Below are 25753 nucleotides of genomic sequence, written 5' to 3'. Positions count from 1 at the left end.
CAACCTGAGCAACAGTGAGACCCTGTCTCTACTATAAATAGAAAGAAATTAATTGGCCAACTAATATATAGAAAAAATTAGCTGGGCATGGTGGCACATGCCTGGGTAGTCCCAGCTACTCGGGAGGCTGAGGCAGGAGGAGTGCTTGAGCCCAGGAGTTTGAGGTTGCTGTGAGCTAGGCTGACGCCATGGCACTCACTCTAGCCTGGGCAACAAAGCGAGACTCTGTCTCAAAAAAAAAAAAAAAAAAAAAAAAGTTGGTATGCATTTTTCATTATTTCTTCAAACTGGGATACTATTCATGTCTCTACTTTTAAGGGGCTCTCAGAAATCAGCTCTAGAAACACCCCAGGATTATTCTACTAGGCAGATTTCCCGATCACTCGAAATACAATGGGGAAAGTTTTAAACAGTTTTTTTTTTCCCTCCACAGAACAGTGATGACCCAAAAAGAGTCATCAGAATTTAAAGCCAAGACACAAAACACTATCATATGTGTTATATTTTAATACACACACACACACACACATATATGTTTTTTTAATGAAGGGAATGTTCATTCTTTTGAACTAACTATTGGCAACACCAATGCTAACTTCAGGGTTTTGGGTCTCTTGCCCAATTAAAAATATTAGCTTATCTTATTAAATCTGCAGATATAACAAATACCAGACCAAATACTGGAGTTTTGCTTTAAGAACATACATAAAGCACTAGTGGAAAATCTATGCTAGATGGTCAAGAAACTCCTTTCAGGCCTTCTGGAACCATCCAACTTGTAGGTACTTATACCTTGACCATCCATTTTGCTAATACAGATATAGATCCTTTCAAGATTTGAGTGAGCACACTGTTCAACTAGATTCTAATCTAATTTTCTATTGCTGTAGTGGAACACTAAAAATTAACTTATAATTGAGTTAAAATTTATTTTCCCCCACAGTTCCATTCTCCCCATTTTAATGCTAAAGTAGAAACTGTCACCTGCTTCTAAAGAGCAACATTTAGAATTAAGGAGTTTTTGCTACATACAAGTTTTAATTTTCCTTACTTTTTATATGTAATTCAGAAAGTCCTAAGAAGTAATTAAGCTTTGGTTTTAAACATGTTTCTTATGTAAAAACATAAATTATATGTGTATGCCTTAGGAATTCACAAAACTTGAAACACAGTTTAGCCATACTGAAAAATAACTCCAAAGGCATCAGAATTGTCCCATAATTCACTCTGGAGGTAAGTATTCAGGTCTCAGTAGAAGAAAAACCCCATGCTAAGTTCTATGTTTTCTATCTTCCCTGTGAGTAAATATTTTACTAGTAGACTTTAAGAAAGAAAAGGAAATGCTTGAAGGTGTCAATAGGAAGCTGAAATCTGGAGAGGGATGAGGGCAGGGAGGCAGTGCCCCAAGGCTAGTAATAATTTTAGTGAAGAAGAGAAATGAACTCTACCTAAGTCGGTAGGTTTATTTATTTACAATGAGTTTAAATTAGAGTTTGGCAATGTTTTATGCTCCTCTTCTCAAGATAATGACCAGTTTGTCAAGCAAAGCTGAGTTTGGCAGAGCATCCTAGAAAAAATGCATTCAGGCACAAATACAAGATTGGCATCTTCAAATAATTTTCTTGGCCAGCATTTTTTTAAACCTGGGGGACAGGGCAGAAAAAGAAGGGGTGGTAGGAAGAAAAGAGACAAGGTTGACCAGTGCTTAAAGAACTACTGAGCAGCTCATGCATGTAATCCCAATGCTTTGGGAGGCCAAAGTGGGAGGATTGCTTGAGGCCAGGAATTTGAGACCAGCCTGAGCAACGTATCAAGACCCTGTCTCTATAAAAAATTTTAAAAATTAGCTGGGCATGGTGGCACACATCTGTAGTCCCAGCAACTTGGAAGGCTGAGGCAGAAGGGTCACCAGTGCCCAGAAGTTTGAGGTTGCAGAGAGCTATGATGATGCCACTGCACTTTAATCCACTGCACTTCTCCCCCCAAAAAAGTCTAAAGTCAGATTGTAGGAAATTTCTAAAATTATTCTTTCCTTTCTCCTTGATTTTTTAAAAAATCAAATTGGTATAACTGTAATGTAATACTACTATCCTATTTCAAAATTAAACTCAATTTGTTACAAACACATCTACGTTTTCATTTAAAAAAGAGGGAATATATCACTAACATATATTGAATATACCTAAGAGATGTTGACTATCCTAACTCCTTTTCTGGAGGGTAAGGAACACAAAGAGTAAATAATTCAGATGAAAAATAGAAAGCAAAAAGTTCCTAGCAGTGAACTAATAGAAGACTGCTGCAATTATGGGAGAATAATGTGTTATAATTTTAGAAGTGAGAAGGGAATGTTGGTGAGCCAAAAATGCTTTTACCTTTTAAACATAATGTTCTTCATATAAATTGCAAGACATTTACTAATCAAAAGATTAATCATATATCATTAATTAAAAGTATAGGCACATTTCATTTAAAGGCAAAGCAGAGCCAGACAAAATAAAACCCCAAAGGCATTCATTCTAATTAGCCACAGTGCAAGTCAGCTCAAATGTGAGATTTAAGAAAAATTTCAGAGGATCCACTCTTTTTTTTTTTTTTTTTAGCCAGACTCTCACTCTGTTGCCCAGGCTAGAGTGAGTGCTGTGGCATCAGCCTAGCTCACAGCAACCTCAAACTCCTTGGCTCAAGCAATCCTACTGCCTCAGCCTCCCAAGTTAGCTGGGACTACAGGCATGAGCCACCATGCCCAGCTAATTTTTTCTATATATATTAGTTGGCCAATTAATTTCTTTCTATTTATAGTAGAGATGTGGTCTCACTCTTGCTCAGGCTGGTTTCGAACTCCTGACCTTGAGCAATCCGCCTGCCTCGGCTTCCCAGAGTGCTAGGATTACAGGCGTGAGCCACCATGCCCGGCTGGTATCTGGTTTTGAAGTGTCCTTAATACCCTCAAAATTAAAAGCCTCTTGAGTAACCTTACATTAATCTTAAGAAAGCAGACAAATCTTATGTTGGGCCACAGACATCCTAGCTGGAAAAGGAGGCAGAAAAATATAGACAAGGACTACAATTTTGTTTTTAAAAATTATCCTTTTGGGTCAGGCGCCGTGGCTCACGCCTGTAATCCTAGCACTATGGGAGGCCTAGGGGGACGAATTGCTCGAGGTCAGGAGTTCAAAACCAGCCTGAGCAAGAGCGAGATCCCGTCTCTACTATAAATAGAAAGAAATTAATTGGCCAACTAATATATATAGAAAAAAATTAGCTGGGCATGCTGGCGCATGCTTGTAGTCCCAGCTACTTGGGAGGCTGAGACAGTAGGATTACTTGAGCCCAGGAGGAGTTTGAGGTTGCTGTGAGCTAGGCTGATGCCACGGCACTCACTCTAGCCTGGGAAACAAAGCAAGACTCTGTCTCAAAAAAACAAAAAAAATTACTGACTTTCTTACTAGCTATGCCAGGTATCAATAAACATTTCCTAGTGGTAACAGTGATATATCCTATTGCCCCTAAATATTCCAATGGGATATTAGTTAGAGGCGTAAGATCCTTAGGTTCTATAGAAAGATATACACAAAAATTGGTGGTCTAGACATAGGACACATGCGGGGGCAAAAGCAAGATAGCAAATTGAATATCTAGAAAGGAATATGTTAAGAGGAATAGAAAAGGAGATATAGCAAGTTTTTATGTGAATATAATCCCCCACCAAAATGATGTGAGTCACTCTTGAACTCCGTAATTCAAAAATGTTTGATTCATCATGACTGGCAAAACATTATCACCTGGACATTTACATATAACTGTAACATATTAGAACTGATAATGTGCTTCACATACATATACACACACACACACACACATATAAAGAGAGGCATTAAAAAACACCTAACAAGTGGTATGGCATACACAGCAATCTTCCAGAATGGACACTGGTCAGCATGCCACACTTGGGTGTACCTGCTGAATGCCAGCCCTGGCTCTAGGACATGACCCATGTTATCTGAAGAAAAAAAACCCTGCTATAGCAAAAATTCTTGTCTGCTTGCCATTTTTCACTTTGAAATGTCTGGATGGATGTGTTATGGGTGGGAACAGAGGTAGATGTGGTAATCATGCAAAGACTAAGGGCTAATAAGGAGGCAGAAATCCTCAAAATGTTCCACAAAAACCAGTATGAAAAACTAGAATGCTGACAACCTTGGGCTATGTACTGAAAGCCTGGTAACTTAATGAAGGCATATAACTGAATACAACTTATGGGAGATAGACCACGAACACATTTGTAGACGGTAGTCATTTAATTTTCAAACGGTATATCAGGTATAGAGAAGTATAAACAAGTTTTGAGTACTCACCTTCAGGCAAAAAAATAGAGGAAAGGATGTAGAAAATTGGGTAGTTGCCCTAGCCCAATGAGGTGATAAAGACATCATACTAGGGCCTATTGGCTAATAATGACTTTAAGAACACCTAATTTGCAATAAGGGACCTCCCCCTGCTTTGCCTTATAGTGTCCAGGTAAAAAAAGAAGTACCCAAACATAATAGAAATTCAATCAAAGAAAAATGATTACAAATTTCCCACAAAAACCAGGAAAGAGATGCAACTGAGTCAGGATTCTTAATATTGCTACACTGGACTGTACATAAAGGAAGCAAAATCACTTTACAGAATAAAAAGAACAAACTAAGAATAGTAGTAAAATGTGGTAACATTGCGCTGAGCTTCCCTGAGGTGAAAGATGAGGGCATTTCTGAGCTGTTAGTAAAATTTGGCTTGAGGGCAATAAAAAGTAAATTTACCTATTGTTTGAACTATAAGTCTTATAACAACTTTAAACATCAAACTAGCAGTGTCAATGGAAATGAAAGTAAATCTGTATTATGTAGAGCTGCAGCAGGGTTAAGTAGAGAATTTAGAACCTTAGAGGGATTCTGCCTGAGTTCAAACACCTGTCTCTGCCTCTTACTAGCTGTATGTCCTTGAGCATGCTACTTTATTTCTCTGGGTTTCCATTAATTTGTTTTGAGTACATTTAGGGGCTTATTAGTTGATGCAACGTGCAACTGCTTGTGCCAAAATTCTGCAAATTCAGTAGCTATAGTTCCACACAGAGCCTTCGCTTTACCTACTATTTATCAATGTTAGAGAGGTACAGGAAAGACTTTTTTGAGTGTACTCTATCATTTCTTGCAGTTGGATGCATGCTGACTCCGATGTCAAGTAAAAAATCCAAAAAGCTTTTAAGGTAAAACTTTCTTTGTGTATTATTCTGGGTCCTTCTTGGCTATTAGCCACTAGAAAAGATCAGGGTAGGAAGAACTTCCAGGAACCCCAGAGCCTTGACTTAGGAACAAGAGATTTGATATGATAAAATCCATTTAAGGTCAGCAATATGCTACAATGAGACGTGGCAATGGATTACTGTTTGAGATACACAAGATTTTAAAATTTCCTTGTGAAAGCTCTTTATAGAAGAAAAATCAAGCAGGCAACAAAAATAATACTATAGGCTGGGTATGGTGGCTTGCACTTGTAATCCTAGCACTCTGGGAGGCCGAGGCGGGAGGATCGCTCAAGGTCAGGAGTTCAAAACCAGCCTGAGCAAGAGTGAGACTGCATCTCTATTAAAAATAGAAAGAAATTAACTGGCCAACTAAATATATAGAGAAAAAATTAGCTGGGCATGGTTGTTGTCCCAGCTATTTGGGAGGCTGAGGCAGGAGGATTGCTTGAGCCCAGGAGTTAGTTTGAAGTTGCCGTGAGCTAGGCTGACTCTACGGCACTCTAGCCCAGGCAACAGAGTGAGAGTCTTGTCTCCCAAAAAAAAAAAAAGAGTAATAGTATAAAAAGAATTATGTTGCAGGTTGAGGTCCTTTAACCATGCATTTAATATAAAGCTCCTGAATGTGGTCAAGACTCCATGCTATGCTTTTATTTTAGCAACAGGTTAAAGCTAATGTGGATAAATAAGGGATATTACTTTGTACAAATGTACCTATTGAGCAGCAAGTAGATGACAATGACCTAGCTTTATTAATGTTAGAAATAATGTTTACCATATCATTTTAGACACAAAGCCGCTTCACTTACCACTTCTGTTGATGTTTCTGCGTGTTCAGAAGTAACATGTTCTTGAAGAGATGTCTCCGTATAGCCCATTTTTCCACAATATGGACAAGTAAAAGACTGTGGCTGCTCTACAGAGAAAGCTTCCCCACCATAGTATAAATCTGAAAAATAAAGTAGAACTGCACTGAGGAATAATCATTAGTTTTTAAAAATATATAAAAATGTAATCATATGGTCCAATAATGTAAAAAAGTGTGCCTGAAACACCCACCAACAACCTCACTCTGTCAAGGAGTGCTTAGGTACTCCTGTTTACATCTGTAACATCCTTATTTCCACAAGGACTCCATGGTACTCCTCCAACATTCCTTCCCCAGATAGCTATTATAGCCTTAAGAGAAAACAAAGCAAACAACTCCCCCTCTCTCTTTAATTTTGAAACACTGCTCATTTGACATCTGGTTCTAATTTTATTGTAATTTATTTTTTCCTTATCTCTGTACACACTGTGGTGAAACTACTATCAATAGAAATAATCAACACAGTCTATTATATACATGGAGACAAGTACTCAGAGGGAAAGAACAGATAACCATGATCAATAAGCCAACTCCCAGATGCAGCTATTTATCTAAAGAACATGCCTTCTTAAAGCAGGAAGGAACATAGGCATTCAGTTCTTGCAAATGCTAACTTGAATAGGTACTACCACAACATACTCTGCCCAGCTGGGTTACTGAAGAACTGACCAGTTAGAGGCTGTGGGGATAATTTGTTCATCTCATTAGTATATCTCAGGAAATAACTCTGTTTTTCTCCATTAGTAACTGCTATGGCATGAATATGGTTTGTCCTCCAAACTCATGTTGCTGCTTGGTCCCCAATGTGGTAGCACTGGGAGGTGGAGTGTTTAAGAAATGATTAGGGGGCCGTGCGCTGTGGCTCACCTCACGCCTGTAATCCTAGCTCTTGGGAGGCCGAGGCGGGCGGATTGCTCAAGGTCAGGAGTTCAAAACCAGCCTGAGCAAGAGCGAGACCCCGTCTCTACTATAAATAGAAAGAAATTAATTGGCCAACTGATATATATATAAAAAATTAGCCGGGCATGGTGGCGCATGCCTGTAGTCCCAGCTACTCGGGAGGCTGAGGTAGAAGGATCACTCGAGCCCAGGAGTTTGAGGTTGCTGTGAGCTAGGCTGACGCCACGGCACTCATTCTAGCCTGGACAACAAAGCGAGACTCTGTCTCAAAAAAAAAAAAAAAAAAAAAAAAAAAAAAGAAATGATTAGGTTAAGAGGGATTAATGCCTTTTTTGCCCCTTTTGCCTTTCTTGGGAGTTAGTTCTTGCTTTCTTGGGACTGGATTAGTTACTGCAAGAGTGGGCTGTTATAAAGCGAAGCTGCCTCTCACTTATTGTTTGGTGCCTGCTTCCCCTTCTGCTTCTGTGCCATGTCATGACACAGCACGAGGCCCTCATCAGATGCAGACCAGATGTAGCTGCCTGATCTTAGACCTCCCAGTCTCCAGAATCACAAGCTAAATAAACTCTTTTCCTTTGTAAATTACTCAGTCTCAGGTATTTTGTTATAGCAACAGAAAATAGCCTATGACAGAAACACACACAAAAAAATGAAATTGAAAGTTTATTCAGTATCCTTTGCCACTTTACTACAAATAAGTATTTGATTCTTTAACATGAAACAAATAACAAATTTAAGAGCACATGATTGCTTTTATGAGAAGAAAGAAATGGAAAACACTGTTCACTACATGACTGATTTGTTCATATTCATTTTTAGGAATATTTAAACTATTTTAAAAGTATTTACCCATTATGTATATATTGACCCTTTATTATGTGGACAAGACTTGCCAGATGGATTTAAGGTATTGGGGATTAACATATAAAAAAGAATAGAACTCCTCAGCTGATAAAGGGCATCTACTAAAAACCCATACTCAACATCATATTTACTGGTGAAAAACTGGATGCATTCTCCCTAAGATGAGGAAAAAGACAAGGGTGTTCACTCTTGCCACTTTTATTCAGTATTTTACTGAAGGATCTAACCAGAATAACTAAAAGGCATCAAGATGGAAAGGAAGAAGTAAAATGATTTTTGTTTGCAGATGACATGATCCTGTATACAGAAAATCCTAAGGAATCCACTAATTTGATCCACTATTAGAACTAATAAACAAGTTCAGCAACACTGCAGGATACAAGATCTATATACAGACCAGGTGTGGTGGCTCACGCCTATAATCCTAGCACTCTGGGGTGACCGAGGCGGGCAGATCCTTTGAGCTCTGGAGTTTGAGACCAGCCTGAGCAAGAGTGAGACACTGTCTCTACTAAAAATAGAAAGAAATTAGCTGGACAACTAAAAATATATATACAAAAAATTAGCTGGAAATTAGCTGGGCATGGTGGCGGCATGCCTATAGTCCCAGCTACTTGGGAAGCTGAGGCAGGAGGATCACCTGAGCCCAGGAGTTTGAGGTTGCTGTGAGATAGGCTGATGTCACAGCACTTTAGTCCAAGCAACAGAGTAAGACTCTGTCTCAGACCAAAAAAAAAAAAAAAAAAAATCTATGTACAAAAAAAATCATTTTTTATACATTTGCAATGAACAATCCAAAAATAAAATTTTTAAAAATTCTGTTTACAACAGCAAAAAGAATAAAATACAAATGCTCCTTGACTTACAATGGGGTTACATCCTGATAAACCTATTATAAGTTGAAAATGCATTTAATACACCTAACCTACCAACATCATAGCTTAGCTTTGCCTACCTTAAACGTGCTCAGAACACTTACATTAGCCTACAGTTGGGCAAAATTATCTAACACAAAGCCTGTTTTTACAATAATGTATCAATATCTCATGTAGTTTATTGATTTATTTCACTGAAAGTGAAAAACAATGGTTGTATGGGTACTGAAAGTACAATTTCTACTGAATGTATATCACCTTTGCACCATTGTAAAGTTGAAAAATCTTAAGTCAGGGACTGTCCACACTTAAGAATATATATATAATGAAAGAAGTGCAAAACTTATATTCTGATAACTATAACACTATGTCAAAAGAAATTTAAAAAGATCTAAATAAATGGAAACATATCCCATGTTCATAGATCAGCAGATCTGTGATCTACAGATTCAATATAATCCCTATCAAAATCCCAGTTGGATATTTTGTAGATATGGACAAGTTGATCCCAAAATTCATACAGAAACTCAAGGCAAACCATCTCAAAAAATAACAAAGTTGGAAGATGCACACTTCTCAATTTCAAAGCTTACTACCAAGCTACAGAAATCAAGGCAGTGTGGTATTGGCATAAAACTAGACATATAGATGAGTGGAACAGATTGAGTGTCTAGAAATAAACCATCATTTACAGTCAACTTACTTTCAACAAGAGTACCAAGACAATTTATTGGGTAAAGAACAGTCTTTTCAACAAATGATGCTGGCACAACTGGATATTCATATGCAAAGAGTGAAGATGGCTTTCTACCTTACTCCATATACAAAAATTCTAAATGAATCAAAATCTAAATATAAAAGCTAAAGTTAGAAAATTCTTAGAAGAACACTCTTTCGTAACCTTGTATTAGGCAGTAGTTTTCTAGATGTGACACCAAAAGCATGGGAAATGAAAAAAATAAACTGGACACTATCAAAATTAAAACTCCTGGGCTTCAAAGAACACTATCAAGAAAGTGAAAAGGAACCCATAGAATGGGAGAAAAATTTTGCAAATCATTTATGTGATAAGGAACTTGTATAAAGAATATATAAAGAACTATTACAATTCAATAATAATGACACATCCAATTAAAAATGGGCAAAAGGTTTGAATAGATATTTCTTCAAGGAGATAAACAAATGGCCAATGCACAAAAATGATGCTCTATCTCATCAGCCATCAGAGAAATGCAAATCAAAACTAATTGCTTAGGCCAGGGCGCAGTGGCTCACGCCTGTAATCCTAGCTCTCTGGGAGGCCGAGGCGGGCGGATTGCTCGAGGTCGGGAGTTCGAAACCAGCCTGAGCAAGAGCGAGACCCCGTCTCTACTATAAAATAGAAAGAAACTAATTGGCCAACTAATATATATAGAAAAACTTAGCCGGGCATGGTGGCTCATGCCTGTAGTCCCAGCTACTTGGGAGGCTGAGACAGAAGGATTGCTTGAGCCCAGGAGTTTGAGGTTGCTGTGAGCGAGGCTGACGCCACGGCACTCACTCTAGCCTAGGCAACAAAGCGAGACTCTGTCTCAAAAAACAAACAAACAAAAAAAAAACACAACTAATTGCTTGAGATACCACTTCACATCCACTAAGATGGCTGTAATCAAAAAGATGAATAAGTGTTAGCTAAGTAAGGAATTATGGCATGTAACATTTATAGCTTTTCTTATGACAATGACTTCTAATCAGCTGTAGAAATAATCTGCTTTCTGGTCACCAGAACAAGAACTAGTACTTTGTGTGGTAGTCAGTTTGACTTTATTCCTTCTCTACTGAAGTGCTTTTCTATTTCATACCTTGTCATTTGAGTTTATTTCTGAATGGCTTTCATAATAAGTAAACCAAGATTAAGAAACAGAATTACTTAGAATATAAAAGCAAGCTTCATTTTATCTTTAACAAATATGGGGCCTTATATATGCTATTGGGGATAGTTTAGGAACATTTTACCTTTACTTCTTCACACACATACACACAAAATTCCAAATGATGTAAGTCATTAAAATTTGAATTAAATACTTACCAAAATCTACCCTTGTTAATATGCACTGCATTGGGTGGTCAGTTGTATGCCTTGTTGTTGTTGCACCACTTTCATAACAAGATGCACAAAGATCGTAATCGTAGCAAATTAAACACTTATATCTGCGACCTCGAAAATTTCCTTTTAAACATGCATCACAGCTGACACCTATTAAAAAAAGAAATAATTTTAACAAGCAGTTGTAAAAGGCTTTTTATTTTTAAAAATTTCATCTTTAGAAATTCCATTTCATTTTTATAAATGTTTCTGATGCTCATTTAAACCCATATATCCTTTCCAAAATGACTAGAAATGACATAGTAAAATGATGTGGGAATTTCCAGCAGTGTGGTGGATTCATTACTCTGATTTATATTCCTAATAAAAATAACTTAAAATGTTTGATAAAATGTAAAATTCCCCTTTAAAAATGTCTTGATAAGCCAGCAAGAGGGTAAAAACCAAGGGAAAGAGGAACTGGTAACTAGAAGCAATGAAGGGGGCTTTTCACTTTTCACCCTGAAGGCACTTGCCAAAGCAGGTAAAACTCTGAGATTAGATTTCTACAGCATTGCACAGGAAACAAAGACCAAGGCTTGCTGAAGGTGGGGTATCTAAGAGGAGATTCCTCATAAAGCTAAGACCCTAATATACTCTCAATTTACGGTGAGCTAGAAATTCTCCCTAGGGGATTATAAAAGTTGCAGTAGTGAAGCTTCCCACATCCCCTGGACACAAAATAACAATAAAAAAACTCTAAAAAGTCATAACCACGCACCAGTCCTCTTGCAGGTTTATAACCCAAATTCTAACAAATGGTTCCAAAAACCTCAGGCCAAGTACTGAGTTTAAAGTGGTCTTAACTTAGTATTGCCACCACGCATCTGGCAGAAAGAAACTTCCAAGGAATGAGTTCATAGTTTAAATCATAAAATACACACAAAAAACAAAGCACCACCAGGAAGAAATAGCAGAATTAGACAGAGTTCATGTTTGAATTAGATATCAAATAACAATTCTTAATATGTTAAGAGAAATTAAAAAGGAGCTTGAAGAGGCAACCAGCAGATCTGAAAATGAACTGAACAACTTATAAAAAACAAGTTAAAAGTTAAAACTCAATGGGCAGGTTTTCATAGTAGGAAATTTTATTCACATGTGATATGCTTGTTTATATAGAAAACCTAATACAGCTAAATAATTAGAATTAGTGTTAAGCAAGTTCACTACATACAGAGACTAGCTTAATAATTATTATATTTCTTTATTCCAACAGATAGAAAAATATATAATTAAAAATGTCATTTATCATTCTACTTAGATTAGCCAATTAGAGAAAGAGAGCAGAACACTGGTTACCAGGGTTGGGAGGAAAGGAGAATGGAGAGTTATGGTTTTGTGGGTACAGAGTTTCAGTTTGGGATGATGAAAAAACTCTGGAGATGGACAGTGGTGATTGGCTGCACAATAATCTTAATGCAGGTGAATTGTATACTCAAAAGGGATTCAAAATGACAAATTTTATGTTATGTGTATTTTACCGCAATAAGAAAAAGCCAGCATTTTTTAAAGGCGCCTATGAATAAATCTAACCAAATATAGGCAGCCTGTTACAAAGCAAATTAGTAAAAATGCATTAAAAAAATTAACGGGGCCAGGTGTGGTGGCTCATGCCTGTAATCCTAGCTCTCTGGGAGGCTGAGGCGGGCAGATAGCTCAAGGTCAGGAGTTTGAAACCTGCCTGAGCAAGAGGGAGACCCCTTCTCTACTATAAATAGAAAGAAATTAATTGGCCAACTAATATATATAGAAAAAATTAGCCAGGCATGGTGGTGCATGCCTGTAGTCCCAGCTACTCGGGAGGCTGAAGCAGGAGGATCACTTGAGCCCAGGAGTTTGAGGTTGCTATGAGCTAGGCTGACGCCATGGCATTCACTCTACCCTGGGCAACAAAGTGAGACTCTGTCTCAAAAAAAAAAAAAAGAAAAAAAAAATTAAGGGACTTTAAAAAAATATAAGTAACAGGTTCATGGACTGGAAGGTTCATAATAAAATGACAATTCTCCTCAAACTGATATGTGGATTTAATATTAATACAATTCTAGCCAAAATCACACAAGAAATTTTTTGTGGACTATGATAAGCTGATTCAAATTTTGATACAAGTTACAAAGAGCCAAGAACAGTTAAGAAACTCCTGAATTAAAGTAAGATAGAGGGACTTGTTTAACATATCATCAAGAACTACAGTAGTAAATAATAAATAGCACAATAACAAATAAGAAAGTTATAGTAATTAAGATGGAATGGCACTGGTATAGCGACAAACTGACCTATGGAACAAAATAGAAAGCCCAGAAGCAGACATACACCAGTTGAAATCTGTTCTATGACAACAAGGTCACTACAGATCAGTGGGGGAAGAAGGGGGAAGACAATGAATGGTGTTCAATAGGTAATTATCCATATGTGGGGAAAATAAAATTGGATCTCTTTCCCAGCTTGCTCTTTCTCTCTCTCATACACACACACACACACACACACACACACACACACACACACACACACACACACACAATCAATTCCAGATGGATTAAAGACAAATCCAAAAGAAAAATGAAAAAAAATCTCCAGAAGACAATATAGGAGAAAATTTATATGAGCTCAGAACAGGAAGTAATTTCTTAATCTCTCATTCACTCATACACATACACACAGTCCAAACATAAAGTAAGAGATAAATTCAACCACATTAAAAGACTTTTTAGGCCAGGCGTGGTGGCTCACGCCTGTAATCCTAGCTCTCTGGGAGGCCGAGGCGAGTGGATTGCTCAAGGTCAGGAGTTCGAAACTATCCCCGTCTCTACTATAAATAGAAACAAATTAATTGGCCGACTGATATGTATATAAAAAAAATTAGCCGGGCATGGTGGCGCATGCCTGTAGTCCCAGCTACTTGGGAGGCTGAGGCAGAAGGATCGCTCGAGCCCAGGAGTTTGAGGTTGCTGTGAGCGAGGCTGACGCCATGGCACTCACTCTAGCCTGGATAACAAAGCGAGACTCTGTCTCAAAAAAAAAAAAAAAAAAAAAAGACTTTTTCTTCACCTTTTAACAGCCTAAAGTGATTGAAAAGGCCCAGAAACTGGCAATATATACAACACACATGACAGACAAATTTGGTATTCAGAATACATTAAGAACTAAGTAAACAGTGGCTCACGCCTGTAATCCCTAGCACCCTGGGAGGCCGAGGCCGGCAGATTGCTCCAGGTCAGGAGTTTGAAACCAGCCTGAGCAAGAGCAAGAACCTGTATTCTACTATAAATAGAAAGAAATTAATTGGCCAACTAAAATACAGATATATAAAAAAATTAGTGGGGCATGGCAGCGCATGCCTGTAGTCCCAGCTACTTGGGAGGCTGAGGCAGCAGAATTGCTTGAGCCCAGGAGTTTGAGGTTGCTGTGAGCTAGGCTGATGCCACAGCACTCACTCTAGCCTAGGCAACAAAGTGAGACTCTGTCTCAAAAAAAAAAAAAAAAAAAAAAAACCCTAAGTAAACAAATCCAGCTTTGTTTTTTATTTACTTATTTATTTTTTGTTTGGAAGAAGGGACTTTAAAAAATATAAAATATTAAGTGTATATATGAGAATATTTATAAATAATTGCAAGGGAAAAGAATGGTACTACAGATCCCCCTGGCCAGCTCTAGTTACATTTCAAGATACCTAATGGCTCCATAATACTGTTTTTCCCCCCATACTATTCTCTTTCTCCTCACACCCCACAGGGAGACTCTGACCACAATTTTGTCATTCCTTGTTTTCCTTTGTACAGTTTTACTACATGTTGGATTTTCTAAACTAGACATTGTTTTTTAACTTTATACTTTATGTTTTCTTTGAGACTTCCTTTCACTCATCTGAAACTGTTAGATGTTCTTGCCTGTGGCTATGATTCATTCATTTTTTTCAGTTCATTCTATAGATATGAACTGTTGATGAGCTTTTAGATTGTTAATAATATGTTAATAATAATTTTTTTTTAATTTTCCTGGTACACATGGAGAAGATTCCCTGGGGAATGTATTTAAGAGTAAAATTGTAATACCATAGAAGGTACACATGTTTAACTTGATTAGAATGTGAATAAATTTCTCAGAGTGGCTGTACTTGAGTCTGCTCCCACCAGCAGGGTATCAGTATAACAGAGTCCCTCCTAAATTTATCTGTCAGGATTTGTATCATTTTTTTTTTATTCCCCTCCCAGGATTTATATCATTTTATAACACAGACGAACAAAACTTGCTCTGTGAGTGTCAACTACAGGAATCTAAAGTTCCTATTAGAGAAAACAAGTTAACTCTTTGTTGCAGTTTCTTGGTTAACACCAGTGGTTCTACCTGGTACCAGGAGGCTCAGGGCAATCTGGAACAGAACAAATACATGACATATATAAAATTACCAATTCCTTGACAGGAAGAATGGAGTTGTTTCTGATGAGATAGCAATAAATTATATTCAAGATATTTAGAATACTGTTCCTACAGAAGAGTATTATGACAGAAACAAGTTCAAATATTGTCAAATAAAATATTGCCTTGAGAGGCAAAGCTGCAGAATCACTAATTGTCTAGATAGCACTAAGATCTATTATATTAGAAAATGTTAGGTTTCCTTTACTCTCTCTCTCTCTATATATAGTATGGATATATATATACATATATATATATATATACCTCCATCCTGCAAAAGTTGAGTTAACCAAATAATAAAATATGCAACCCATCTAGCTTAGTCAAACTGTGTCATAGAGAAGATCAGAGAATCACTAGTTTGTAAAACGGTGACTAGTACAAGCCACATCATAAAGTTATGGTGGGATATTTATAATCCCCCTTTGATCATGTTTACCCAGCAAAATAAATGAAAATGCTAACAGAGTTTAACCCCAATTTTGACACTGACATCATTAAATCTAAATAAAAAGAATGGTGTGTATCTGACAACTCCTATCTGAAAAAGTTATTAATATGTCTGAGCATATTCATATCCTCTGCATTTACCTTGCATTTGGCAGTTCTGTAAAATAAAGTAATGAACTAAAATCAGAGAGAAACAATGCCCTCTAGTGGGAACAGATTTTTTAAAGGCTACTGAAATAATATGTAAAATCTTTTCTATTTTTAAAAAATTAAACGAAGATGTTTTTATGCTTACTTGCTTACAGCTTTTTAAAGGGGAAAATCTCAGGTTGATGTAGCTTTTACTTTTGATTTGAATGAATTTAGATAGGGAATAGAGAGTTGGTGGGAAGGAAAGGTCAACAAAGGACAAGTTACCTGTCAAGAAACGCAATGAAAAAGAATACAACAGGAAGTCGACCCCACCTGGAATCTGAAAGTCTAGGATGGTATTATACAGCACTTGCCATTGACAACCAGTTTTGACTTCTAGATACCATGTAATTTGGGGGTTGGGGGGGAAGTCCTCTTTTCTACTTCTGTGAAATGGCTTTGTATTATCTCTTCAAGGCCCATGCATCTCTCCAAGAAGTATGACTTTTTTAAAAAAATGGTTGTGCGTATGGTATACAATAATTTTAATACTGAGAACTACACAGAGAACTGTACTACTAAATGTAACTTTACGATGATAAAGACAATCTCCAGGCCGGGCGCGGTGGCTCACGCCTGTAATCCTAGCACTCTGGGAGGCCAAGGCGGGTGGATTGCTCAAGGTCGGGAGTTCGAAACCAGCCTGAGCAAGAGCGAGACCCCGTCTCTACTATAAATAGAAAGAAATTAATTGGCCAACTAATACATATATAGAAAAAATTAGCCGGGCATGGTGGCACATGCCTGTAGTCCCAGCTACTTGGGAGGCTGAGGCAGGAGGATTGCTTGAGCCCAGGAGTTTGAGGTTGCTGTGAGCCAGGCTGACGCCACGGTACTCACTCTAGCCTGGGCAACAAAGTGAGACTCTGTCTCAAAAAAAAAAAAAAAAAAAAAAGACAATCTCCAAGAAGAGGCTATTTGGATTTAAGCAGTTGAAAAATTGTGTAACCTTTTGAAGAGGATCTCAGATGAACACAAAAGTAAAGAAATAAACTATTACTAACTCAGTGAAAAGCAGAAGTAGCTAGAATTATTATGCTTCAAAAAGATAGTCAAAGGGTACTTCCAGAAGTGAAATTCCTAGAGGAAGAAAATTTAAGACAAATTTTATAATGTTTCCTAAATTGGGAAGGAACCTAGAAGTGACTTCCAGAAGTGAAATTCCTAGAGGAAGGAAATATAAGACAAATTTTATAATGTTTCCTAAATTGGGAAGGAACCTAGAAGTGGAAAGTTTTTCCCCCCTTTATTTAAGAATCATAGGGGGAAATATATTATCCCTTGCAAAAGTAAAAAGTATGCCTGTAATCCTAGCACTCTGGGAGGCTGAGGTGGGAGGACTGTTTGAGCTCAGGAGTTTGAGATCAGCCTGAGCAAGAGTGAGACCTCATTTCTACAAAAAAAAAAAAAAAAAAAAAGAAAAGAAAGAAATTAGTTGGACAACTTAAAATACATGTAAAAAATTAGCCAGGCATGGTGGCACATGCCTGTAGTCCCAGCTACTTGGAAGGCTGAGGAAGGAGGATCACCTGAGCCTAGGAGTTTGAGGTTGCTGCGAGCCAGACGAACATCAGAACACTCTAGCCTGGACAAGAGTGAGACTGTATTTAAAAAAAAAGTAAAAAGGAACTTTAGGGGTTTGTTTCTTTAAAAAATAAAAACTATTATTAGAATTAGGAACAGGACTAAAACATCTCTTAAGTACATGTATTTAACTCTATATATGTGTATCTTTCAAAATCTATGCCATGTGTTTAAGGGACAGACTCAAGAGGAGCAACGGGTTACCGAGTCCCACACAAACATACCTTTCAAGAAAAGACCTATAGCTAAAGACATCCCACGGGCAGAGAAAGAGAAATGAAAAACAGGGTGTAAGTTGGGGGACAGCAAGATCCAGAGAAAGAGAACTAGGTAACTGAGAAGATTAGTGTAGAGGAAAACACAGGAAGCTTAGTAAGTAGATTTTGCAATATGTGTGCTCTTCACACTTAGCAGTCTTGCCTGAAACTTCAATACATTCACCCAGCAACTTAAAATAACCCTTTCTGTACTGGGAATCAGCTTTTCTACTTTCACTTTATTTTTTTTTCAGGTGGAATTCTGCAAGTTCTGTGATATGTTGACAACAGGAGCATCCACCCATCCTTTCATTATTTATTATCTATATGTGCCAAGATACAACAGTAGACAAAAATACTTGCCAAGGATATAGCAGTGAATAAAAATCTTTGCCACATAGAGCTTACACTCTAGTGATATTACCATGTTTCCCCGAAAATAAGACCTACCCATAAAATAAGCTCTAGCAGGATTTCTAAGCATTTGCGCAATATAAGCCCTACCCTGAAAATAAGACCTAGTGATGGGCTTGGCTACCCAGCCCATCTGCACAACCCATGCATTTCGCTGCGGAGCAGTAAAGAAGATGAGCGGCCCTTGTCATCTGCCCCATGACAGCTCTATTGCTCGATTTGAGAGATTAGGACCAATGGTTCTAAAGGAAATAGAGTCACAAGAAACCAGGATGGAATTCGGGGTTTGGAGAGTTATGATGATGTTCCAGAAGAAGACAACTTCACTATATTTGAATAAATGTAGATTGTTGTACCGTACTTAAAAAAAATAACACATCCCCTGAAAATAAGCCCTAGGGTGTCTTCTTGAGGAAAATAAATATAAAACACTGTCTTATTTTCGGGGAAACACAGTAGTATCAACCTTCTTATTTATTATGTGTCAGATTATTTACATATACCACTTCGTCAATATTCACAAAGTCCTGAGGTAGGTAGAAAATGTGTAAAACTTCTTTTGTGGACAGACATGATTCAAAGTTGGTTCAAATCTGCCTAACAAAGTGGATGGAAAGACAAAGGGGATACTGTATTTAAGGAGTTCTTTATAAACTTTGTCAAAGAAGGAAGTTTAAATCATTTCTAAAAGTTTTCAGTATAGAGGAAGTTGGTATATTTTGAAACAACTGATTAGTTTGCATGTTTTTAAAGAGCTGGGCTTCCTGCACTCTTATTCACAGAAATGCATCCCTGGCGTTCAAACAGAAGCCTATCTTAGTAACAATGGACTTGCTCATGAGTGAGCTTGGGAACAGCCTTTCAGAGCCTCTTATCTGGAAATAGAGAAGCTTCTATATTATTCAATCTACTATTATAGTACTCAGCCATGATTAGAGTTGTTTTCTAACTCATAAAATGAAGGAAGAGGAGGTATATAAGGAGTGCCTGGGACAATGTAGTGATTCAATGAATAGCTGTTGAATGAATGAAGTAAATGAAAAGGGTACATTTCCTAGAGTAATTCAATAAGAGCTCAAAAAGAGAGATGGGAAAAATGGATTAATGTGTATCTATAATAGACTTCTTGATGTAAGAATTAGTGCATACTGAAAGCAGACAGGGGAATAGAAGGAGATGAACAACAGGTACTTGTTTCCTATAGCAGAAAAAAAATTAAGTAGGTAAAAATGCTGCACCAAGTACTTCTAGGAGTAAGCCACTAGGTGGCAACATGAGCCCAGGAGAGCTTAGCTGCAACAATAGGGTAGTTCGTAGAAAACAGGTTTTTAAGAAAAAAATGCCCTATCAGCCATGGTTCTCTGATAACAATTTTGTATGTAAAAGTAAAAATATAAAACCCATATTTTCATATATATGCATAGTTCAGTTTGGTTGCTTTAAACAGTGCACACTAGATAGAAACTACTGCTCCATTTTGAAAAAAAAAAACCTTGCCGGCAGGTCTGTGGGTAAAGGCAGAGAGAGCTTGGTTTAGGCTCTATCGCTCCCAAAAGACAAGAGTTCTTTAGGGAAAGTGCTAATTTTTATGAAAACATCTAGTGTCCACGTGAGCATTTTGCAGAGATTTGTAAAAAAGAATATCTGTTAAAAAATACATTAAATTTCAAACTTGTAAGGGTTGGTCTGAAAAATTAAAACACTTAACACAGGCATAAGAGAATCACCTCTATCTAAGCAGCAATGTTCTCTCAAACAACCAATCTGGTCACTGAACTGTTGGTTCTTTTACAGATGAATAAAGCAAGGCACACAGGCAATTGCTCCAAAGGCACACAGCCATTAAGTGGCAAACTAGTGACCTACTAAAGCGTATCTATCTTCTGTTAACAATCCACTTTTTGGGGACTGCAAACTAGTTCAACCTCTGTGGAAAGCAATATGGAGGTACCTTAAAACAATACAAGTGGATCCACCATTTGATCCAGCAATCCCATTACTGGGCATCTACCTAAAAGAACAAAAGTCACTCTATAAAAAAGACACCTGGGCCGGGAGCGGTGGATCACGACTGTAATCCTAGCACTCTGGAAGGCAGAGGCGGGAGGATCGCTCAAGGTCAGGAGTTCGAAACCAGCCTGAGCAAGAGCAAGACCCCGTCTCTACTATAAATGGAAAGAAATTAATTGGCCAACTAACATATATAGAAAAAATTAGCTGGGCATGGTGGTGCATGCCTGTAGTCCCAGCTACTTGGGAGGCTGAGGCAGTAGGATCACTTGAGCTCAGGAGTTTGAGGTTGCTGTGAGCTAGGCTGATGCCACAGCACTCACTCTAGCCTGGGCAACAAAGTGAGACTCTGTCTCAAAAAAAAAAAAAAAAAAAAGAAACCTAATCAAAAAAGGACACAAAGTAGAATTTGTCAGTATCTACAATGCCTTAGTTCTGTATTTTTAAGATGTTCCATTTAAAAAAACCAACATGGACAATTCTCCATCCCATCTAGACATAAAGTAGCATGTAAGATGACTTTTGGTGGCAGGATGGCTGGTTTTATGCTGAAATATAAATGGGTAAAATAGTTGGATCTAGTAAATCTATGAAATAAAAATACCTTTGTTCCCAGAGTTGGATTCTGTATCCCATACTTGTTAATTACTGTGTAAACTAATCACTGAGTTTCCAGCTAAGTGCTCACAGAATGACTTTTCCCAAGCACAGTGTATGATCCAGGCATGCTAGACAACTTACAGGCAATATATAAACACTGTACTATTGAGCAAAGACAACAGGGTCTAGGAGCTGTTTAGAATGCCTTCCCATTGTATACTTGGCCAATAATGTACAGACAGCAGGAGATAACTTCTGGCCTGTAAAGACAGATTACATATTCATGAAGGAAGAATGTCATTTCAAACAACTGAAAGGTAAAACATATCTAATGGGGGTCTTTCCCCCCTTGGGACTTCTTGGTCTATTGTTTGAATACTTTTTATACTGATTTTTTACAACTGTTTGAGGGAAAGAGCTTCCAGAAAAGTGGAAATCCTCAATGTACCACAAGATGTATAAGGAGGGAGTAGAAAACCTACTGCTTGCTAAATGATATTTGAGCTAGAAATATCTGCACATGTATTTATGACAGATTCCTAGTCAAGTTAGACACATGACAACTCTTTCTTTTTCTTTTTTTTAGACAGAGTCTCACTTTGCCCAGGCTAGAGTGAGTGCCATGGCATCAGCCTAGCTCACAGCGACCTCAATGTCCTGGGCGCAAGTGACCCTACTGCCTCAGCCTCCCAAGTAGCTGGGACTACAGGCATGTGCCACCATGCCCAGCTAATTTTTTCTATGTATTTTTAGTTGGCCAATTAATTTATTTCTATTTCTAGTAGAGACGGGGTCTCACTCAGGGTGGTTTCAAACTCCTGACCTCGAGTAATCCTCCTGCCTCGGCCTCCCAGAGTGCTAGGATTACAGGCGTGAGCTACCACACCTGGCCTGACAACTCTATTGTAGTGGAAAAGGATTTGTCCTAGATCCATATTAGGAGACCATTTCACATTGACTTATCTTAACATTATTTCTATCAACAAAAATTTTTGAGCACTTATAGTGTTTTAGGCCTAATGGGGAATAAAGGAAGTAAATAAGCAAATAAAATACAGTATGAAGACTAAGGGGCCAGGTGCAGTGGGTCACGTCTGTAATCCTAGCACTCTGGGAGGCGAGGCAGGAGGATTGCTTGAGCTCAGGAATTCAAGACCAGACTGAGCAAGAGCAATCGGTCTCTACTAAATATAGAAAAATTAGCTGGGTGACGTGGCCCACATCTGTAGCCCTAGCTACTCAGGAGGCTGAGGCAGAAGGATTGCTTGAGCCCAGGAGTTTTAGGTTGCAGTGAGCTATGACGATACCACTGCACTCTAGCCAAGGTGACAGAGTAAGACTCTGTCTTGGAAAAAAAAAACAACAAAAAACCCCACAAAACTAACAGAGATCACAGAAACAGCCAACATATAAAACAGATAAAAGATGACCCATTCTGGTTGGGGGAGTACAACAGCCTCACCCTGACACAACTCTTCGGACCAAGCAGTCCCTGAAGTATCTCCTCTTCAAAACACTAAAATATAATCTCAGGTCCCTTTGTTCCCAAGATCCCTACACATAAAGCAGTTACTCTAAATCCAGTCTCAAAAACCCATAAGAATTAAGTCACTTTCCCCTCTTTTCTAAGCTAACCAATTTAAGATCTAACAGGTCCTCCAAAATCCTACCTTCAACTGTTAAATTACTTTTCTTTGTATCTGCTTCAGTTCCTTCATGGATTTTTAATTAAAAGGACCTACTATGGCAGACATAAAACTCTGGATAGAACTAGGAATAACTGATACAAAGTATAGAGAATACTCTAGCACTGGGGAAAAAAAGGCATGGTTTATGTCTGGCTTAGGAGGCATGCTAGCCTAATTTTAGACATGTTTGGCTTGAGGTAACAATGAGACATATAAGCTGAAAGTTACAGTAAACAGTTGGTTAGGCTAATCTGATTTGGGAGAGGGCATGTCTCAGACCCAAAGATCAGATCACTGAGAGTGATAGATGATAGTATAGAAAAGAAAGAAGGAAAGGATTAAGCATAAAGACAAAATGAGGAAAATGGATAGTATCTGTATGGTTTGAAGTGAATATTAAATAAACTAAGGTATTCAAATACAGTATAATGGCCTTGTGCGGTGACTCGGTCCTGTAATTCCAGTACTTTGGGAGGTCAAGGCAGGAAGATTGCTTTAGCCCAGGAGTTCGAGACCACCCTGGGCAACAAAGCCAGACCCCATCTCTATAAAAAATTAGCCGGGCATGGTGGCGAGCACCTGCAGTCCCAGCTACTCAGGAGATTGAGCGGGGAGATTGCCTGAGCCTGGGAGCTGGAGCTGCAGTAAGCTATACAACCTGAGTGATTGAGCAAGATGCTGTCTCAAAATAAACAACATCCTCAACAAATACAGTATAATTATACAAAACTAAAAAAAAATTGTTTTAAATATTGATTTTAATATAATTATTCATGCTTCTTCCTTCCACTTATGAACATTTCCAGGCATGATTCTGAGAATTACCCTAACAGCAATATGCAGGTTAACAATCGATCAGTAACTTTGAAATGCAACACTCAGGAAGCAGTTCACCCACTTAAAAATAGTATGGCAATAACTCCAACTAAGAAAGTTCAAGACCAAACTTGAAGACCATGTAAATAAATACCAATTTTATCAGCAAGAATTTCAATATTGCCTGACTATGAAAAGACTGCTTACCTGTTTCTCACTTTCCTCATCAGTGAAAAATAAAGAAAAAGGAAAAGTGTAATCTCTCTATTTTGCTGGGCCATCACAAGCATATAAACATTAATCTCTCTTCCCTGCCTCACATTTTGAGGACATGTGAAGTAGGGTGCTGGTTATTACTGTTGTTTCTCAGCTCCAAGCCTACCCTTCTATACTCTGTTCTGCAATGTTGGGTCTAGGCCATTTCACCTTCAGAGGCCACGTGGCAATGTACGGAGACATTCTCAGTTGTAACAATTGCAGGGAGGGGAAGGGCTACTGGCATCAATTTGCAAAGGCCAAGGATGTTACTAAACATCCTGCAAACACAGGGCAGGACCCAGGCCCAAAATGTCAATGATGCCAAAGTTGAGAAACCATGGTCTAAGTTCTGCCAACTCAATTATTTTGACTTCCTTGGCAGCAGTTTGCTTCTGGTTTACATTCTGCCAGTGGGAGGCCCCAGAAGGAGAGAAAAGGATAGGAAGAGGTCACAGCATTCCTCCAGCAGCAGAGAGGCTCCAGCATCTGCTTTTTCAGGCACTCTCATCACCTGCCAGCTGCATCCCATCCCACTCAGAAGGCCAAGTACCAACTGTGTGCAGATGGGCAGGGGGCCTCTGAACTCCTAAATTCTAAGAACTCCATCTTTTCCCTTTTTGTAATGATGGAAATGTTCTACATCTGTACTGTCCAATATAACAGCCACTAACAATTAAAACACCCTGTCAGATGTGTGGGCCTAGAAGTATGATACTCCAGTGGCAAGGAGCACACCTAGCAAGCATCCAGATCTTGGTATCTAAACAGTATCTTCCATTACGAAGAACCAGGGCTTCTTAGAGATTTTAGGGGCTGAGCAGGGCCAGTACATGAGCCTATGATATCCAGTTCTAAAATGAGTGATCCAGAAACGACCTAGAAAAAACAATGGGGGAATGTCAAAAGGACACAGAAGAAACCCTGAAGCAGTTCCCATTGGCCAAATCTGGGACAATCTGAGCATCAAAAGAAATAATAAAAGTAATAGATTATAACCCATTGAGTAATATAGGAATCAACAACTCCTTACTGGTATGAATAAATAAATCAGTCATTCCAGGACATTTACAGAACAGCATAAAAGTTGAGTGGCCTGATGCCCATGTTCCCAGCCGAGGTCCCCAGGTCAGGTCATAGGAGACAATACTCTGTCTTCTTCCTTCTGCTCTCACTTTGTAAACAAGTGTCCTTTTCGTGGTCCATTTAGTGCCGTGTTGTTTTTTTTTTACCTTTTTGTGATGTTTGTTGGTGATTTTGCTATTTAAAATGGTCAAAAACATAGTGATGAAGGCTAACACCCTTAGTGTTCCTAAGCAACACAAGACTGTGATCTGTCTTACGGAGAAAAATACATGTGTTAGGATAGGCTTCATTCAGGCACGAGTTATAGCATTTTGGGCCGTGCGTTCAACATTAATGAATCAACAATATAAAGTGACCTTCAACAGAAATACACAGAAAACAAGGTTACATATTGATCTGTTGATTAAAATATTGTGATCAGGCCAGGTGTGGCAGCTCACGCCTATAATCCTAGCACTCTGGGAGGCCGAGGCGGATAGCTCGAGGTCAGGAGTTCAAAACCAGCATGAGCGAGACCCCGTCTCTATCAAAAATAGAAAGAAATTAATCGACCAACTAAAAAAATATATAGAAAAAATTAGCCGGGCATGGTGGCACATGCCTGTATTCCCAGCTACTCGGGAGGCTGAGGCAGCAGGATTGTTTGAGCCCAGGAGTTTTAGGTTGCTGTGAGCTAGGCTGATGCCATGGCACTCACTCTAGCCTGGGCACAAAGTGAAACTGTCTCAAAAAAAAAAAAATAAACCAAAAAACAACAACAACAACAAAAAACACAAATAAAATAAAATAAAATATTGTGATCAGAAGCTTCTAGGAACCTAACCCTATAACTTCCTCTAGAAATGGAGGTTCAGTATTTGCTAATTTGGTGTTCATGTCAACTTTATATAACACAACTAGCATGTATAACAAGAACTGATTACACACAGAGAGAATCATATAGTATTTGACATTTTCTTTTTAACTTGAGGACAGAATAGTGCCCAAGGAGTCTGGCCAGGTCCAGCTCCTTATCTGGACTTGGCTGGTCTTGCCCATGTAATGATGATGTTCCTGCTCTCTCCTT

At 38.3% G+C, this 25753-nt stretch overlaps 1 protein-coding gene across 3 annotated transcripts in view; it reads right to left on the bottom strand.

Moving 5' to 3' along the window:
- KCMF1 (potassium channel modulatory factor 1) overlaps positions 1-25753 on the bottom strand; it is a 69320-nt gene that overhangs the window by 14693 nt on the left and 28874 nt on the right. For all 3 annotated transcript variants that reach the window (XM_012774261.2, XM_012774262.3, XM_076000926.1), the window contains exons 2-3: positions 10863-11030; positions 6097-6236 (exon numbers count right to left, since the gene is read on the bottom strand). In XM_012774261.2, the coding sequence (XP_012629715.1) occupies positions 6097-6236; positions 10863-11030 (308 nt within the window). The remainder of the gene's footprint in view (positions 1-6096; positions 6237-10862; positions 11031-25753) is intronic.

Source organism: Microcebus murinus, chromosome 3 (genome assembly GCF_040939455.1).
Source record: "Microcebus murinus isolate Inina chromosome 3, M.murinus_Inina_mat1.0, whole genome shotgun sequence".
NCBI lineage: Eukaryota > Metazoa > Chordata > Mammalia > Primates > Cheirogaleidae > Microcebus > Microcebus murinus.
Note: the sequence above shows the minus strand (reverse complement) of the source record. Positions and strands in the feature narration are given on the sequence as shown.